General features: G+C 44.3%; 6 protein-coding genes and 1 non-coding gene across 7 annotated transcripts; 3 read left to right on the forward strand and 4 right to left on the reverse strand.

Moving 5' to 3' along the window:
* The first annotated feature begins 94 nt into the window (after positions 1 to 94).
* Positions 95 to 2,020, forward strand: F4812DRAFT_164684 (phenylalanyl-tRNA synthetase mitochondrial precursor). The gene is made up of 2 exons (XM_047929859.1): positions 95 to 302; positions 363 to 2,020. The coding sequence occupies exons 1-2, from the start codon at positions 161 to 163 to the stop codon at positions 1,715 to 1,717; spliced, it is 1,497 nt and encodes a 498-aa protein (XP_047793366.1). The 5' UTR covers positions 95 to 160; the 3' UTR covers positions 1,718 to 2,020.
* F4812DRAFT_467252 (cytochrome P450) lies at positions 2,020 to 4,786 on the reverse strand (the record flags this gene model as incomplete). Its single annotated transcript, XM_047938629.1, has 10 exons — positions 2,020 to 2,884; positions 2,951 to 3,188; positions 3,252 to 3,534; positions 3,600 to 3,717; positions 3,795 to 3,891; positions 3,961 to 4,044; positions 4,106 to 4,298; positions 4,372 to 4,494; positions 4,569 to 4,619; positions 4,676 to 4,786. The coding sequence occupies 10 exons, from the start codon at positions 4,784 to 4,786 to the stop codon at positions 2,716 to 2,718; spliced, it is 1,467 nt and encodes a 488-aa protein (XP_047793367.1). The 3' UTR covers positions 2,020 to 2,715.
* Positions 4,787 to 5,710: 924 nt separating this feature from the next.
* On the reverse strand, positions 5,711 to 6,655 carry F4812DRAFT_455165 (putative hydroxybutyrate dehydrogenase; the record flags this gene model as incomplete). The annotated part of the gene is made up of 4 exons (XM_047936777.1): positions 5,711 to 5,742; positions 5,809 to 6,001; positions 6,057 to 6,145; positions 6,217 to 6,655. 4 exons carry the CDS (start codon positions 6,653 to 6,655, stop codon positions 5,711 to 5,713), a joined length of 753 nt encoding a protein of 250 aa, XP_047793368.1.
* A 1,415-nt stretch (positions 6,656 to 8,070) lies between these two features.
* F4812DRAFT_455166 (uncharacterized protein) lies at positions 8,071 to 11,273 on the reverse strand (the record flags this gene model as incomplete). Its single annotated transcript, XM_047936778.1, has 11 exons — positions 8,071 to 8,309; positions 8,374 to 8,479; positions 8,747 to 9,073; positions 9,145 to 9,398; positions 9,449 to 9,537; positions 10,244 to 10,333; positions 10,390 to 10,549; positions 10,607 to 10,801; positions 10,853 to 10,871; positions 10,933 to 11,056; positions 11,113 to 11,273. The coding sequence occupies 11 exons, from the start codon at positions 11,271 to 11,273 to the stop codon at positions 8,071 to 8,073; spliced, it is 1,764 nt and encodes a 587-aa protein (XP_047793369.1).
* Positions 11,274 to 11,767: 494 nt separating this feature from the next.
* Positions 11,768 to 12,828, forward strand: F4812DRAFT_467258 (uncharacterized protein; the record flags this gene model as incomplete). Its single annotated transcript, XM_047938630.1, has 2 exons — positions 11,768 to 11,967; positions 12,027 to 12,828. 2 exons carry the CDS (start codon positions 11,768 to 11,770, stop codon positions 12,826 to 12,828), a joined length of 1,002 nt encoding a protein of 333 aa, XP_047793370.1.
* A 1,505-nt stretch (positions 12,829 to 14,333) lies between these two features.
* On the forward strand, positions 14,334 to 14,405 carry F4812DRAFT_t20. The gene has a single exon. It is a non-coding gene; the product is annotated as a tRNA-Glu (tRNA).
* Positions 14,406 to 14,625: 220 nt separating this feature from the next.
* On the reverse strand, positions 14,626 to 18,100 carry F4812DRAFT_455168 (uncharacterized protein; the record flags this gene model as incomplete). The annotated part of the gene is made up of 3 exons (XM_047936779.1): positions 14,626 to 17,068; positions 17,129 to 17,626; positions 17,679 to 18,100. The coding sequence occupies 3 exons, from the start codon at positions 18,098 to 18,100 to the stop codon at positions 14,626 to 14,628; spliced, it is 3,363 nt and encodes a 1,120-aa protein (XP_047793371.1).
* Positions 18,101 to 18,491: the final 391 nt, after the last annotated feature.

Here is an 18,491-nt window from a genome sequence, read left to right on the forward strand (position 1 = left end):
CGATCGTATTCTTCCTATTTTTTTTTTTTTTTTTTTTTTTTTTTTTTTTTTTTTTTTATTAATTTTTTTTTTTTTTTTTTTTTTTTTTTTTTTTTTTTTTTTTTTCGAAAATCTCTTAGCTTTTAGGCTACAACATTCAACTGCCCCTCCACCAACAACAATGTGGACAAATCGGCTCACTACATCATGTCTTCAAGCAAGAAGGGTAGCTAGCGCAATCCCCGGCGGCGTAAATTGCTGCATCCCTAATACTTTTTCCAATGCTTTACAACGAATAAATCGTCAAAGAGCCCTGTCGGGAGGTTTGTGGTGAGCTTTATTCGCTTACGAAGCTCAGCTCTCCTAACACTTTTGTTCCTCAGCTATCTCGTTTCTTCAATACCGAACCAAGACTACCTCTATCACAATCAATGGCAATACATACAAGAAGGACACTTGGTTCAATGTACCCCAAAATGTCATCGACAAAATACCCCGCCGATTGCACCTTCAAAAAGACCATCCCATCTCCATAACCCGACAAATCATCGAGTCCGTATTCCCGGCTCCGACTTTCAAGTATTACAATGAGTTCGACCCCGTCGTTACAACCCATCAGAACTTTGATTCGCTAGGGTTCCCAAAAAACCACCCCGGACGAGCTAAGTCAGACACATATTATATCAACGAAAACACCCTACTACGAACGCACACGAGCGCCCATCAAGCGGACGTGTTCCGAGAGAACCTAAGCGAGGGTTACTTAATCAGTGCAGATGTCTACCGGCGTGATGAAATTGATAAGAGTCATTACCCTATATTTCATCAAATGGAAGGCGCGCGGTCGTGGGATCGCGCTAAAGTAACCCTTGGAAACATTCCGGCGGCTGTGTGGTCGGAGGTAGAAAAATTACCGAAACACAACATCGATGTTGAATACCCAACGCCCCTGTTCGACGAAAAAACAAATCCTCGGCAAGAGGAATATTACTCTCCATTCGAGGTCGAAACTATCTCTACCCATCTGATGAGATCTCTAGAACTCATGGTAGTTGAGATCTTCACTCGCGCCAAATCAGCCGCGTTGAAGGCCGACCCTAACTTTGTAGATGAACCACTCCAGATGCGATGGGTTGAAGCATACTTCCCTTTTACAAGTCCCTCCTGGGAGCTCGAGGTCTACTACGGCGGTGATTGGCTAGAAGTCCTTGGTTGCGGTCTGGTCAAACAGGATCTGTACATCAATGCTCACGTCCCAGAGCAACGGGGCTGGGCTTTCGGCATCGGCCTTGAAAGAATTGCCATGCTACTATTTCAGATACCAGACATCCGTCTCTTTTGGTCACAAGATGAACGTTTCCTGAGCCAATTTAAGGGCGTTTCGGACAACCTAAGCTCTCTAAAACGTTTTGTGCCCTTTTCTAAATACCCCATCTGCGCTAAAGACGTATCGTTCTGGCTAGGGACGCCATCTGCGGCCGGAGGCAATACCAAAGCTAACGTACACGACTTTCACGAGAACGACGTGATGGAAATCGTACGCAGTGTAGCTGGAGATGACGTCGAAAATGTTAAGCTGGTAGACCAGTTTACTCACCCTAAAACTGGAAGGAAGAGCATGTGCTATCGGATCAACTACCGCAGCCTTGAACGGACCCTAACGAACAAAGAGACTAATGACCTTCATGACAAGGTCACTAAGGCTTTGGTGGAAAAGCTTGGTGTCGAAATTCGGTGATCAATGGTGGAGGAAAATAGCTATCTCACCCCGAAACTCACCAATATGCCTAACGCTGACGTCTTTTAGTCATTCAGGCAGTAGCTTGCTCTCATAGTGACAATAGTGTACCTTGATCCGTTTCTCTCTGCCTCTCATAGGATGGGGAAGGCCGACCTAGGAGGAAGTTTATCTATTGTTAAAAGTTCGCATTCACACAGAACTCCAGCGTCTCCTCGCGAGGCAGCCAATGGCTCTTCTGTAACATGCAACATTTACTTTCGTGGCTTGTTAGTCAAGCGTGACTACTCCTGTAGACACTGCATATTGCATAGCACGGGTAAAATTTCTACATTAGATATCTTCCGAATAGGCAGGTGGGAACCATGAGAGAGATTCGGGATTTTAAGCATACTCGTTTGTCGCTATGAGAGTGACGTCTACTTACTGCTCTGGCTATTTGATCCAGATAGGCTATTGGGAATCGGGATTGATAAGTAACAACTAAGAGAATGACCGTGGGCGCTGAGATTTGTCCACATTTCAGAAAGAATCATGACGCATAACCCACTCGCAATGAATGGAGTCAACTAGCCAATGTATATATACCTAAACACCAAGCTGGTATGTTTATATCAGTATCATACGGAAGTAGCGCCGTCTTGGATGTACATTACCATCATACATGTAATCAACACCTACACGCCCGCTCAGTCATAAAGTCTACCGTCGAAGATGGCGGAATATATTGGAGTACAAGACGCGCAGGTCCACCTCACCTAAAGCCGGGGCAGATGTCATACAGACAAAAGGTTCTAGAGGCCTCAAGGCGCTCGGAATGGATACGTCATTGCCAATAAACCTCTAAGGCGAGTTATCGATAGTCATGAAGGCCAAAATCAAAGCTTTATTTATCCAGTTCAAGGCTGGGCACTGCTGGGTATATTCTATCTTTGCCTATGTGGACATATAAACAGATGGGAGGTACACAAACTTCTAATATCATGTAGATCAAGGATCTACAAACTTCGGTCCTTCAAGATGATCTTAGTGCTTTTGTACGGCATGGTGAACGTTTCCCAAGTCCACTTCGTCCTAGCTTTATCATTTTCAAGACTCAAGTCGTACTTCAAAAGTAACTGTGAGATAGCTATTTTAATTGCCAGAGACGCGTGGAACCGGCCAGGGCTATAGTGATAAAGAGCGTTAGCAGGTCAGAATACAAGGAGTAAGCAAGTCGGTTTTGATAATTACCAGGCAAGTGACCCAAAACCCCAAATAGGGTACGTCTCAGAGACCTCGGTGAATTTCCGTTGTTGGGCATTTGGTTCTTGAGGTAGATATCGATTAGGGTTGAAAGCGTCTGGTTCAGCATATGTCTGCGGATTATGCATAAGATCATGCGCCGATACACAGACGGTTGCGCCCGAAGGAACAGACACGGAACCGTCGGAGAAGGTATAAGGCTCTAGTGCCTTTCTGCGAATTGCAACTGGTAATGCAGGTGGTCAGCACATTTCAATGTCCAGAGAGAGTCCCGCAGGAGTATCCATACGCGTATCTAGAGGATTACATCGGACCGTCTCCTTTATGAAGCCATCCAAAAGGGGTAACTGTTCCAGGCCCTTGTAGTCTAATGGACCGTATTGTTCTATCTCTTGACGCAGGGCGTTCTGCCATTCCTTCCGTGTACATAGTTCTAATAAGACGAAGTGCAGATTCATCCACGGCTGGTGAGAAGCTGCAAACCAAATTCCGAGAAGAGACTGCGAGAGGAGGTCTGGATTCCAATAATCGCTAGAATCTGCCAATGTGATAATGTTGTGAAGGATGGTGAGCTGGTGCGAACAATGGTTATTATACAGTTATTATACACCTCTTCACTTAACAAGGGAACACTTACGCGTTGACTTTGCTTTGAATCAGTTTGGCTTGAGTTTTCAGGTCGTATGCAATAGGCAAGCTTCCTCTGGATTAAGTGCATAGCTTCTCCACGGTTGGTAAGCAATGCATGGATGATCCTAACGAAATGACGGTTTAGAACTGCCCAATTCGTATTACATAGAAAGTAAAAAGATAACTGTGGTTTTCGACATACGGAGACATGAATGATGGCACTACCTGAAAGGCCGCCATGCACTTTACCATATCCTGAGGATAACGCAAGAGCGCGGAAGAGAACTCCTCGTCCGAACCTGGATTGGTGCTTGTCAGCTTACTTGGCTAAGGATAGGGAGGGTATCCCGTATGTTCATCCCACTTACATAGGGAGTCTCCAAAAAACATAAGACTCATGAGCTTGGAGACTAGTCGCCGAGCGGTGTCTGCAATAGGCAAGGAAACACTTCCTATTTCGCATGTTAAGATAATGCCAACTTAGAGACCAGTTAAAACTTCGAGGGTACTTACCGTCCAGAATACGTCCCTCTTGAAGTTCTTTCGCTAGGCTAGCATCGAACTGATTAACTAGGCGAGGATACAGAGCAGCTAGGTGGATGGGCCCATTGACTTGGAGAATGCGGCTATATAGCCTCGTTCTGATAACCTTGTGGTTACTAGTGTTGTGCTCGAGTTTATTCATCGTGTGCTTAAACCCAAACATCTGTAATATAGGTTAGGTACCTGGTTTAGAATTCCGTATATTCGGTAGAAATGTAGGAGTAAACTTGACTTACATCGGCGTATACAGCCCGTTGAGAGAGACATGTTGCTTCGCTAAGTTCGGCGATCTGCTTCTTCGTGGATACGATGAAGATCGGCGCATTTGATCCCCATGGCTTGTAGTACTTTCCGGATCGCTACGAAATAGTTGGCTTCCGGTACCAATACACGGGATTCTTGGGCATTTAGAATGGAAATAGAAATCACTGACGTAGTCGCTAAGTGTCGTTGTAATCCTGACGTACAATGGGCGTCCCAAAACCTATTTCACCAAGTTAGATCTGTAATAGGAGCTGGAGTAAGATCTTCCACACTTACATGCCACCATGACCTAAGCTCGTTGTAGATATATATCCCAATTAGAATTAGGAAAAGTAGACGGTGAAGTCTCTGGTCTTCAAGGACGTCATAGAACTTAGAGAAGAGCATAGTGAAAGCTACCGATGGAATGTTCAGAACTAATAGGTTGGAAGTTGGTTACTCTTTACTCTTACAACTACGAGCTTGTCTTCGGGGGATATACCAGAACATATACGCTCAGTATACACATGGATAGCTATCAATCGGTGATGCTTACGCCGTTTATCTATTGGGGTAACTAATACTATGACATCTCTAACGCAAGCCACATACCGTCGTAGCCTATATGTGACTAAGGCGCTTGCATATTGCCATGTGCACGACATATTTATTGATTACTCGTAGCTACCGGCGTATATGAATGGCATACCAACAATATGGTTTCGGATAGCTGCACGTGCCATCTAGGTATATGTGAGCGATTTTCCTATTAAGTGGCAGTTCTTATACCTACCTCTAGGGAAGTATCACATTATGCCATGCAGGTGGCGTACTTGAAGTCGAACGCGAGACGGCTCGCTACCAGGCAAGTCCGAATTCAACAACGGGCTAGGCTTTTCGTTCTGTCAGCATCAAACCCCGTGGCAGCCCACTTACAAACAATACCACCTGGATGATAGGTAGCCGTATCCGGTTTTCAGACTACGGTTACTCAGCCCCAATGCTACCTCGCGCGGGAACTGCAAGTAAGGACATAAGGCGAATCTGGGATATACAATTCGAGTGCTTAACTCACTTCAAGATGATAGGTCGATAGCTTCCCTGAGAGAGTGTTATAGGCTATCTGAAATCCACCAAGCCATGGCGGCCTATGGCTTGCATTAGAGTATATACTAGGTATCTATCCTTTGATATGCACTTTGGTATCTATCCGAGAGGTATCCCATAACATAGATGCTAGCTCGATAAATGAATACTCGTCTTGCTATATCGCTTACCTTTTACGGATATTTCCGAGTCCGATCTATCTGCATTACTTTCCTAGGTAGTTTATCAAGCCCAGTGTTTATTACTGCCCCAGCATCCTGCGTCGGGTTAGCACATTCGGCAAGAAAAGGTCGCAATATATACTATGGCTGGCTGAGGTATACTTGTTGCTGTCGTGCTCATCTTGATCTGATCGGCATTATTGCCGCACCAGAACCGGCCTGTCGTGCGCTTTTTAATCGCGTCAACCACAGCAGCAGCGTACTCCCTAGTTTCCATGCGGGGCATTCCTTCGTTGCCCTGAGCCCTCACGGCAACGATATCCTCGACGCTCTTGTGTAGGGACTGCTGCGGCAGCTGGAAGTCTTTAAAGTATGTCTGGCCCATCGTTTTGACACCACCGGTAACAAACCTCTAGGACGTCAACGCCGAAGGGGGCCAGCTCAAGTCTCAGGGTCTCGGCTACGATTTCCAAGGACCTCTTGGATGCCGAGTAAGTTCCTTAAGTATGCGCGTAAGCTTTCCAGGACCAGGTATTGAAGGGTAGGAGGAAAGGGGAGGGAAAAGCCCACCCATGTAAGGTATGTTAAGATATCCAGAAATGGATGTGACATACACGGCCATCCCCTTGGCTTTGATAAGCAAGGGTGCGAAGGCCTGTGTGAGAGCAACGGGTCCCAGGAAGTTGATCTCAAAGAAATTCCTGACAGTATCTAGGTCCTCATCTAGGATATGCATGAAATGGCTGCGCCCGGCATTATTGGTGAGGTAATTCAGAGTTCTGCTGGTTTCCTTCGAGACCGCTTCGGCAGCCGCCTTGATATCGGCCGACTTGACGACGTCGAGCGTCAGTAGCGTTACGTTGGACAGACCGCTGAGGTTTGACATCTTAGAGGGATCGCGGGCGGTAGCGAAAACGTGGGATCCGGACTGTTGCAGGACGATGGCTAATTCGGAGCCGATGCCGCCATCGCTGCAGCCTGTGATTAGGACTGTTTCTTTGGAGCTCATGATGGGGATATATGTAGAGGCTAGTCCGGAATGTTGAAATCGGGCTTGGCGTTGGACGAGGGGTAGAAATCTTAGCAGAGAGATAGGATTTTAGAAATTGAAGTGTGTATTCAAGTGCTCATTGCACATCTACCTAGCCTAGAGTAGTTATCTCGGAACGAGGAGTTTTGATTGGCTGATTGGTGAATATATATAACATCAGAGTAGAAATGACTAGTGCACCACGGAGTCGCGCGAGCCACTTGCTTAAGGGGCGTTTTCATCCTATGATCGCATACGAGAATATCTCTTCAGTTATATTCATTGTATAGCTTTGTCTCACGTATGTACTTAGATTCTTACTTCGTTCTCCAACCGTGTTGGACGTTCATTGTATGCACCCACCTATACAAACACTCGACTTGAAACCATCATATATCCCAGGTACCTATGGCCTCGCAGAAACGGTGTTGTCTCGCATATTTTCGGCCGCTTGTAGCCTTTCCGTCCGTATTATGAGGGATAAGTGTATAACTTAAGCCAGGCTGCTGCTCTGTTTGTTGGAACTGCTTGCTCGAACGGGCTACAGGATGGATCAGGATGTTACATGCAACTCGCTCAGATTTAGCGCTCTTTGCCTCGGCAGCGGCAACAACTCCATTAAGGTCACTAAGTTACAGTGTAAGAAATAGCTGCTATACCGGAAGTTGGAACGGGAGACGAAGAGGGTAGGCATAGGTAACGCGATGCCAAGAACATTGTTTATATACATGTATTAGCGACTTGAAGAGAAAATATACCATATTTAACTCTACGTCTAATTATATAAACAGCCCTATAGTGAATATATGATGTGTGCATCGAGTTGTCCCATTAAAATTGGAAGTTACAGGGTGGTCTAGGTCTGGAGAGGTATAGGGGTTAAAATAGGGGTTAGTTAGTCAGGGGTAACAAACAACCCGCATATATACCAGAACAGAGACTTAAACCATCACATACGACCATAAGATCAGGAAAACTCGGGATCCCGTCCGCTCTCCCCTAGATAAACCTGTTACTGCTGGATTAGTAGTCGGGTCGGTGACGACCGGCGAATACCCGGTGTTGTATGTTTTTTTTACTTCTTTTTGTCTTTTGTTTTTCTCTGTTTCTGGTCAGTGATCCAAGACTTAGAATAGGAAATAGTTATAAAGTAACATGTGCAAAATATCGAGTTGTAAGTGTGTATATAAATATAAATAGGAGATAGTAAGTAGGTGGGTCCCAAATCTTTTAGCTATGGTTATGGGATATCGAAGATCAGTTCATATATATATTCTTATCCCCTCGTAATAGGCAAGTAGTTACCGAACTACAATATTGAATCTGTATTAACATCCTCATTTCCCCTATTCTTAGAAACCACTTCTAAGAAAGGGTTGGAATTACCAATATACTCATGGACGCTCATACTGTGGAAGGACTTTCTTGCCACGGTTCCGCCACCTCCGCCGCAACCTTTCACCCGAGACATTTTCCGTAACTTTTTGCACTATAGTATGATTCCCATTAATAATCGTGGGCTTTCCCGTCGAGCTCGAGGTCTCTTTATCCCGCATGCGAAGCCGCTCCGAGATCGCATTCACACTCCATGCTAGGATGATGGCGGGGATTGAGACGGCAGCTGTCACGCCAACTACTTGTAATATTAGTGCTTGTCTGAGTTTTCTAGTACCTACCTGATGTATAGGGCTACTTACACAGGATTGGAAACAGCCACCAGCCTTGGTACTTCAACTCTCCCGATTCGTGAGGGAAGCTTGTTACGTCGAGCGCAAACAAGGATGTTAGAAACGAGAGGGGGAGCTTGATAGATAAATGATACTAATATTAGCGATGCGCTCTAGCCTAGATTCTGGCTATTATGAAATTAGGTAGGTATATATATCATTCCTAAATGATTACTTACAAAGACTATGGTAACCACGGTAAATATGAATATACTGTTTGACTGTTTGGCGGAGTCGTTGGCTTGTATTCAGTTGTACTCAGCCTGTCGCAGGTCGAGAAGGTCGTTGATCTAGGTATCTCCAAAGTCAGTTTCAATGTAATTTGATCCGTGAAAGAACGAACATAGTTGGTCGTCTTCTCCGCCTCCGAAAGCATGTCGTCAACATTCTTCTTGACATCAATAGGGGTGCAAGAGTGGTAGTATTGGAAGTGGTCCGAGCGGTCATTGCGACGAAAGGCCTGCTTCCAGACGGTATGTTGATCCTCCGCTAAAGACTTGAGGATGTGTAGTTCGTCGCGTATATCCCTTATAATGTCGAGAAGCTCGGTCTCGGATGAGATGATATGGTAGCGATTCCGCGATACTTCGCTGTGGAGTACTCCCTGTTGCCTGGCTTCGTTGTGTAGGCCTGCGAGGAAATCTCTGAAGAGGCGAGTCTCATCGTCAGCCTGTTTAAGATTGATCAGCTTCAACAATAGGAACTTTTGTAGACTTGTATGAGTATAACAAAACTAATCACTTTTCTGATGGACTCTCGAAATATTTCAATTGGGCCCTTATTTATCCTTTGCCCCGGCTCTTGGCCTGGACATGATATGAACTTTTCTATGAAAAATTCGGTTGTAGCTCCGAGAAATAGCTCCATAATGGACTGAACGGACGTGGCACGCTCCAACCGACTCCTGGTCTCACCGTAGAGTATGTTATCTTGAATATTCTGAAATAGATTATTCATGTGTTCCGGATCTTCTGTAGTAGCAGTAATAATCGTTTCTAGAAGATGTTAGATTGAACACGCCCGTGCCGATCGGTAGATAACATACTCATGTCAACGATCCACATCCACAATTGGTTTACTAGTAAAATATTCTCAATCCTGAAATTATTCACAAGCTCCTTATGTTCTAGCACTCTAACCACCAATTTTACCACACGAATATGTATAAAAGTGGATCAAAATGCCATCATCTCTTATACACTATCTCCCATATATCATACCTACAGGTAGGTACCTACGTACCTAGGTAGCTTAACATATCCCACTTATTACTTCAGTAGGTCCTCCCCAAGTACCGTAGACAGATTACCACGATTCATGCCAGGCTCCCACAGGATATACCGTTTTATATCATACCTATCGCATCATCAGCATTAAACCCATTACCCTTTTTTTTTTTTTGTTTCTTTTTGTTTTTTTTTTTTTGTTTTAATAAGAAGACAGTTATTACTTACGTCCAATGAAAAACGCCAGTACAGAAGCATTTACAACTTGCGATAAACCTTCGCATTTCGTAAGCAGCGCCTCGACTCTCACCAAGCCGCATCAAATGCGGCTCTAATTCCTCAAAGTCTAGATAAGCTTGATGTGTAATCCTGCTTGCTTCTCTGATGGCTTCTTGGACTGTAATTCCTCTGTGATAGACAAGAAGAGGTATTAGGTTATCGACATGTTTGCATTGCTCCTCTTTGTTAGTATGAGATGACTAGGTAGATAGAACAGATGGGGTAGTTACAAGTTCTTGTCGTACTGACACGATATCATTCGTACTTCATAGGTAATATTAGTAAATGTTTCGCATCTTAGTACCTTAGGTACTAATGGTAGGCAGAAAACTTACACCCAAACGATGATGTCAACTAGCTCTGCAGCTTTCTCGACGAGTTCATGGTCAAAGAACCAGGAAGGGAAGGCGACCTGATCAGCAAACCTAAGCCAGCTAGTGTTAGGTAACTTCAAAATATGAATGAGCGGATGACGACTAACAAAGCCATGGCTAGAGTAGGTAGTACTGCCGATGAGTCCAGGCGGATCTTCCGATATGTCTCGAGATCTAGTATGTCTTTCTTATCAAACGCGCTCTGGAGGTCAAATGTAGCTCTGCAGAAGTCGACTAGAACTTTGAAGAACCAGTTTTTCAAGGAAGCTGACGCGTTTATCAGTTAACAGCGCAGCCATCTCACATAACTTAGAGTAGTCTTACAAGATACGCTCTTTTCGCCTACAACAGCTCCCCATTCATGCAATGATTGCACGGTAAGATGGTTTGGAGAAATGTCAGCCGGGTTGATGGAACCAGGGTTCTTGTGGAAAAGACTCTGGCGGAGTAGCTCTATTGTCTGCTTCTGGTGAGAAACAATTTCTTCGTAGTTGTTATCGAGGTCGCCGAAATCGTAGGCTGCGGTTGAGTCAGAATGATGCTACTAGTTAGACTCCTTGTATAGCTCACCGTCATCCCAGTAAAATAACTATCACTCTACATATTAGTTTGGTTGGAAGAACTGTATATAGTGGTTTCTCGAAACTTACCCAGGCTTGAAATTTAGCCACAGTTATCAATTCACCAAGAGCTCCTTTTGGTGCGATTGCCCTTGCAAATAAGCAAGAATTGACAATACGGTTACGTTTCAAGCTCGTCGGTTCATCGATCCATCTTGATAATTAGAAAACAGGTACATAAGTAGTTGAGGTATGTCAGTGTGGCCTTACCTCGATCGCCATAGCTCTACCTCCTTTGTTAACTTTTCGTCTGGGGGGGATATTTCCAAATCCCATGGGCAGAGAGCAAAAAGGTCCGGGATTTCAACTCTCTGGCCGATACACTTTTCGAGAAGTAGGTCAAAGTCTGTTTTAGTATCTGGTACCGACATTTTAATAGTACGAAGACTATTAATTTGTATGAAGTTAGATATCTTGAAATAGCTCCAAGGTGACAAGTGGACAGCAGTAGATGGTAAGAGAACTATCAGGATTAGACTTGTGTCACCGCTATAGTATCACCTTTCGTATTATTTATAGTTAAGATGTGTACTAGACGCCTGGTGTTCCGCTTTATGCTCCAACGCACAATGATTGTGCCACGATCTTAACACTCCCAATGCAAAAGCGAACATGCGGCGCAAAAAGGGGTTGCTGACTCATTAGGGCGTTTCAAGGTTCTCCTTAACCTCAATACTATTTCCTAAGTTCTGGAATGGTACCAGGTACCTTGTCTGTCTTCCCAATTCAACAACGTGCCCAGCAATCCAACATGGACAGTCCCCATCACTATCATCGAAAATCGTGATTCTTACCCAGTATTCCTACGACCAATCCAGAGCCAAAGGTAAAAAAGAGGGAATTTCACGAGGGGGATGGGAAGCCTATGACTGCAACCGAGCACAAATCTCCATACGATGAAGCGTATTCGTATGTCCAAGAGTGCCGCTCTTGGCGAAAGAACAAGAATACCATATTCCCTCTACACCGCTCCTTAGAGGACTACGAAGCCCCGTTTGCTATCAAGATATCGGTGGGAGATTGGATCAGGCTCGAGTCGGAACTCGAGCAAGAAAGCGACGAAACGTTAGGCTGTCATTTACCACTTATGCTATTAGCCTTTACTAATATTGTCCTCCCACTAGATATCCGCGTTTATCCTACAACGCATCAACATCGCAGTTGATTATACAATGCATGCCATCTCCACTCCACCAATCTATTAGCAGCATGATCGGCCAAGTGTTTATGGCCTCGAAAGTAAGCCTGCCAATGCATCTTCAGAACCAGACGATGTTCAGGTGGGGTGTTGATGAGAATAACTTCGAAGGTCCTTGGTCGAGGTCTGCAAAGCAGCCGGACCTTGCTATCCAAGTATATGGCGAGAATGGAGTAAAAAAGACACGATGGGTTCTTGAAACAAGGTTTTCAGAACGTTACGAGGACCTTGTAAGCGACGCACAACTCTGGCTAGAAGGCGGCTCTGATGTTGCGATGGTTATGCTCGTTAAATTCACGGAAACCCCCAAGTATCGGTGCCCAATTAAAATCAACGACGTAGATGATGATGGCAACAAACTTGAAGAACTAGGCATACCTTCGGATAGGCGACAAATAGCCTATCAAGACGTTTGCCTTGACGAACCTTTCGGCCCTGCTCATTATCAAGGTCTTACATGGGTGGGACAAATCACGGAAGCATTTATGGAGATCTGGATTCGCGATAACGGCAAGGCAATACAATATGGCGACCGTGAAGATCTTCTATCCATGGCTCAAGTACATGTGTCCTTTGAAGGAATTTTTCCTTCTGGCTACTTCGAGGGGATTACTCTAGACTTGGAGATGTTTCGTTCCACGTTAAGAGAACAACTGAAAGAGCTAGCAAGCTGCAGGTGCCGGGAACTGGTAGGAAGGTATAAAAAGAAATGGGATTTATTCGAATAGGGGTAGTGAGGAGCCAGTTATATCATTTAGAGTGATGCTATTTCTAGATTACCCCACACTATACAAGGGTATCTTATACACGAAAGAATCAATTTGAGCTATTTACATGATTCCTGATTGATTGATACTAAAATTCAGTAAATGCAACCGTATATAAGTATAGTAAAAATAGATTAATCTACAAATAAGAGGTACTAATCTACCAATAAGGTTATATCAATCTACAAATAAGGGTATACATTAGTAATCTACGAATAACAGCAAGTAATCTACATATAAGGATGCTTATATAAAATCTCCTTACGACAACGACGTTTTCAATAAACAATGCATATATCAAATTAATCGTCGTGATCAGAGGAATCTATATCTAAGTCTTTCGAAAGAATATTAAGAATACGGCGAAATATTGCTGAGTGACAGGAGGCTGTTTACATATGAAGATGCACCTTACGACAAAGCCCTTCTAATATCACTTTTCCCATATAAATGTGTTTCCATAAAACACGGCTCACTTATATGAAGCATTGTAATGAATTTGATAGGTTTAACGATAAAAGTGGCTTGTCTTTGTTGTTGTTTACTTTGAATTGTTTACTTTCCTAGACATCGTGAGATTTGAAAAGCTTCAAATAAGCATTGTGGGCCTGTACAAACCCTTGTCATACTAAATTAATTACTAATTGACAAGTGGGGTGATCTACATTTAAGGCCCGGCAAGGTAATCTAGAAATAGCATCACTTATCATTTATGTGCAACCTGTGATTGCGGTTGGTTGCCTGTCTGCTCTACAACTTGCATGGAGACTCCCACATTAGTGAGCGTTTACATATCATAAGGAGTGTAATCCGATTGGCTTCACAGAAATATTATAGGAGGTAATAGGCAATACTGACAAACTTCCAACCAGGATTGAGATGCCTATTTCAACCCACATTCTGAACATGCTTTCACCGCTAAGATAATCCATAAGCGAAACCATGCTATGGGAGAATAAAGATGTCTCTAATTTCTGGGTAGGATGCAACTCCCCGCCGCGACGATGGCAATAAAACTCCGTCGCGAGATCGGCCCCGTGCCCCGTGCACCGTGCACCGTTCAAGCATTGCTAATCCCGTCCCATTCGGCACACGGGTCCATCGGGATTTACCGAGATCGGCCACCACGAAATCGCAATCATACGCCAGAAACCGTAACAGAAATACCTTATAAGAGGCACATTGACAGATCAACGGCTTCTGTTGAGAATTAATACCTATACTCCTGCTGACAGCCGACATGATCAAGTACACCTAGTAGCCGTATGGATAAATCCTGAAGCTATTGTCAGGAGTATATAGCTTTGGCTTCAAAGTAACTGTAGTTAGAGTTCCTTGCGGAACAATAAAGTTGTTTTACCTACTGCATGCTCTGCGACGTGACAGCTATTTGATTTTAGATTACTTTATAGAACGATGTTAGGATTCTCCTAGTCTCTCCACTTTGACGTGAATCCATCAGACAGTCCGGTATAGTGTAACGGCTAACATACCTCGTTTTCACCGAGGAGCTCGGGGTTCGATTCCCCGTACCGGAGTAATATTTTCGGTTTTTTTGTTTTTGTTTTTGTTTTCGTTTTGTTTTTTTTTTTTTTTTCTCCTGCAGAAGATTTACCGGTCTCGCCGGATCCAGTCCTAATGAATCATGGGACACATTTGAATTGGGCATACTGAATTGTATTTTCAGCGCTCTGGACATGTCTCTCATCCAACCCTGTGAGGCTGTTATATTTTGGAGTTTGGTGAAGTCCCCATTAGCTAATATAATAGGTCATCCTCATCCTCATCCTCATCCTCATCCTCATCCTTATCCACACACAGACTATTACATACCCTACAACGAGAGCATCGCACCATCCATTCATCACCCGCCGAGTACCGATAGCCGCATTCTTGTTCAGCCAAGTAGTGCTGAACAGATCCGTCGATCATTTCATAACTCGGCGATCCTGAAGAAAAATCCCGGATTGCTTTCACTACCTCCTTGTATACCTCCTCCGATACGTCATGACCACATACAAACTGCAATAATAAACTCAACAGGGGCTCTGTGGCCTCTACGTTCGTTGGTCGGAAGCGCATACACCTCGTGCTTCTGCGGACCTGAGGACGTATATCATCCACATGTATAAGTATCATTTGGGCTGGTTGACATTCCAGTCCTTTCGCAATCCTCAAATACATATCGACTGAGTGACTCATGAGAAAAGCTTTGACTAGAAGCCCAATATCAACAATTAACACCACGAACACATCTAGGTTTCGGGAGGAACGCAGCACATCATCATCTATATCAAGCATCGTCGAGACTCTCCCATAATTACCGTCTTGGAATGGCCAATCATGGGGCTGGACAAAGGTTTCCGGGAAAATTAGTTCTAAGCCGCCTGGCATGGAAATAAATAGCGGTATGCGCTCGTGTAGGTTAGGTCCATTTTCCATGAAAACTCGCAGTGGTTCAGCTACAAGTTTGAAAGAGGCTTTAAAGATGAGAACGTTGAGCATGAACTTTGCAAATGCGCTGATGAATAATAGCGGCTGACGCTCATCTTGTGGAATGAATGGTGCGCAAGGCCCTTGACACGTTATATTCGCATCGAGAGAAAGGAGTGGTCTTAAGTAACAATTAAGTGTCTCAATGTAAGAAATACCAGGGAAGTTGGTCTTAATTGGGGGATACGGTGGACATCGTAGTTGCAAGTTTCTCAAGATATGTGTGGCTAGCGATGATGGATTTGACGATTCTTTGATGCTGGAGAGAACAAAGCTTCGATATTTCGGTTCGGCGAAAAGGGCTAAGAAATGAGGTCCAATAATACATGGGAATTTCTGATATAAGGTCGGATTAAGACGGTAATAATGTTCATTATACCATGCCCTTGCAAGACGGAGTATCTGAATGGTTTCGTCCAGCATGCTTGGATCTTCTATGGGGTGCAAATAACGATAGACACGGTCAATATCATTAGTCGTGTCTCTAAAAAACTTGGCCATGACTAGGTGACCTTTGGCAAGTTGGATACGTAAGGTATTCAGCGAGTAAGAATCCTGGGCGCAAATACGATGGCCTTCTTTAGTGTCCGTAATGAAATCATAGGCTGTCCGATGAATGAATTGTATGTGCATGTCCCCCTTTCCTCGTATAAGACCATAGTTAGTCGGATCCAGCACGCGGAGTCTTCCAAATTCTTTTATCTCTAGGAGACCAGCGCACCGGACTTCTAAGGCCTTCATAGATTCAATTCGCACCTCTTCTAAAGCTTCTGCGCCAATAGAGCCCCGTTTGTTGAGGATAATGTCTTGTAGTTCAGCTTGCGTCGCACCAATAAAATGGAGGACCCTAATTCCAAACTTGCTCATCTTGCTCTCAAGTACGACCAAATTGAAATACCGGGCTGCAGCTTCGCGGTAGAGTCTAGCATCCTCGTTCATTCTTGCCCACATGTCGGAGTAAAGTTTTGTCAGTTCGCTGGGCAATTCTTCAAGCCGCTGCATGAGAATTGTTTCCGGATCGCCCTTCTCGATCCCTCTAATAAAACTTCGTAGCACTAAATGAAGCCAGAGAAACACACCTTCTGCTTTCCAAACGAGATATTCGGTGGTACGCCATCCAAATTCTTCGGATATTTTATCGCAGGTGATATATGGTTGTATTTGTCCACTTGCGAACGCCAGCATGTCGTTATATGTTAAGTCCTGCAATCTCAATTGTTGGTGTCTGCATAAGTTGGATTGGAGTATTGGTTCAGGTCGACTAGCAACGCATACTTTGACCTCGGGAAGTGTTCTGAGTTCGTCGACCAACTTGAGCAGAGAAAGCTGCCCGTCTTCTTCGCATACTTCATCCAATCCATCAAGGAATATGCATGCTGGGAACATATCACTACTCAATACCGCAAAACAGACATCTTTCAACTCCTGAATGTCCCAGTCGCCGACTTCCCGCTTAAGTAAGAAGCGGTTGGAAGTATTCATGATTGATTTCACGAGCGTAGGTCCTTTTGCGGAAAAGAAGGCCTGGTGGAGGATGGAACACAGGAATCCCTTAATGTTCTTCTGCATTCTCGAGCCCGGGCTCCAGAGAAAATGAGACAATACGGTAGAGTTCGCGTTCCATATATTTAACGCTGCCTTCGTAGAAGGATCGTTTAAGAGGTACTTCACCAGTGTACTTTTTCCGGATCCAGGCTTGCCATTTATCCTAATACACGTTAGAACAGCCACTCGGTTCGTTGAACTGGAAGGAGGGGTTAATACCTACCAGTAAATGTTGGTGTCAGACTTGAGCCAGTCGTGAAAGTCATCCCATAATTGTGTACAGTTTGTGTCGGGATCTGAGTCGAATATCCATTCGAATGTATGTTCGAACGAACTCGCTATATCATTCTTCCTCTGGTTCATGCCTTCATATCGGAGACTTTCAAGGAATCGACCTTGCTGCTCTTTAGTCGAAGACTTTACATCGGATTCGATTGTAGTTTGGTCCATCTTCCGGACAAGCTCGTTAGTTCTCGTTGTAATATGCCTTGTTATGGATTCCTCGGTCGAGGCCACCACAGTGTCAACATGTTTTTTGACCGATTTCTCAGATTGCATAGTCGTCTTCACTACGTCACCCTTGACCGACACTAACTCTAGCTTAATGAGATCAGCCAGTTGAGTGTGGCCAGAAGCATATTGGCTTGTGAAAAACCGAATATCAGTGTCGAGCTTCTCAAAACCTTGGCTTTGCTGGAGTTCGAGAGCATCGGCTTGTGTGCTTGGAAGATATTAGATCTCGTCCATATACTTGTATGGGGACTAATGCTCACCATATTCGAGCGAGTAAATATGATTCCATTGTTTGTTGGTGGTTACGGAGTGATTTTTCCAGTCTCTCTAGCCGAGACCTACGCCACTTCGTCTTTATCACGACGCTTAGGGCCGCTCGAAGATCACCTTTCGCATGATGAGACCCGAGGAAGTTCACTTCGTCCTCCAGTGCACGTGCGGCAACGTTACACTTGCTGGCAATATCAGCAAGCTGCTTTTCGTTAGTAGTTTTTAGCTTTGCTTTTTGAAAGTGCGTCTGTAACTGAGCGGAGAGTCCTTGGAGTGACGCAACGGTCTGTTGATTGTAATCATTAAAAGATTGACCGCGATATACTCCTTTACAAAATTCGACAGTCTCATGCGCGAAGCTGATCACTTGCATTACGTTGCAACCAATACCCAGGGCTTCAAGGCCAGACATTGTTGTAGCGTATTCTCTTCCGAATGACAGCTCTGACACGCTGAGAGAAGGTAGATACTATGGAATTATAGAAACAGACGAAAGGTTCAATCGTCATCGTACAATAGGGTGTATTGATTCATGGTAAAAGAGTTCAGACTGCCACAGTAGGCCGTTGGGTATGGGCAAGGCTTGGGTTGGGTATCATCTAAGCCACCGCATTCAGAGCGGGGAAGTTGGTACTACAGCTACGTTAGGCACATAAGGACGTCCATGTAAGCGAGATTAGGTTAGGCTGATATAAAGAACCAACAGATGAAACGATACTTACTATACAAGATAACTAGGCGTTTCGCATACCCAAGAGGTAGGTACCTAACCCCTCTACAAACGCAGCCATACCCAACCACTT

The sequence above is a fragment of the Daldinia caldariorum genome (assembly GCF_022478825.1).
Source record: "Daldinia caldariorum strain CBS 122874 unplaced genomic scaffold F4812scaffold_2, whole genome shotgun sequence".
Classification (NCBI taxonomy): domain Eukaryota; kingdom Fungi; phylum Ascomycota; class Sordariomycetes; order Xylariales; family Hypoxylaceae; genus Daldinia; species Daldinia caldariorum.

What these genes read in the sequence shown, in the direction of transcription:
- F4812DRAFT_164684 (XM_047929859.1), top strand. Translation starts at nt 161, where the DNA reads ATGTGGACAAATCGGCTCACTACATCATGTCTTCAAGCAAGAAGGGTA. An exon ending in TCAAAGAGCCCTGTCGGGAG is followed by an intron (nt 303 to 362) that starts GTTTGTGGTGAG and finishes TTTGTTCCTCAG; the next exon opens with CTATCTCGTTTCTTCAATAC.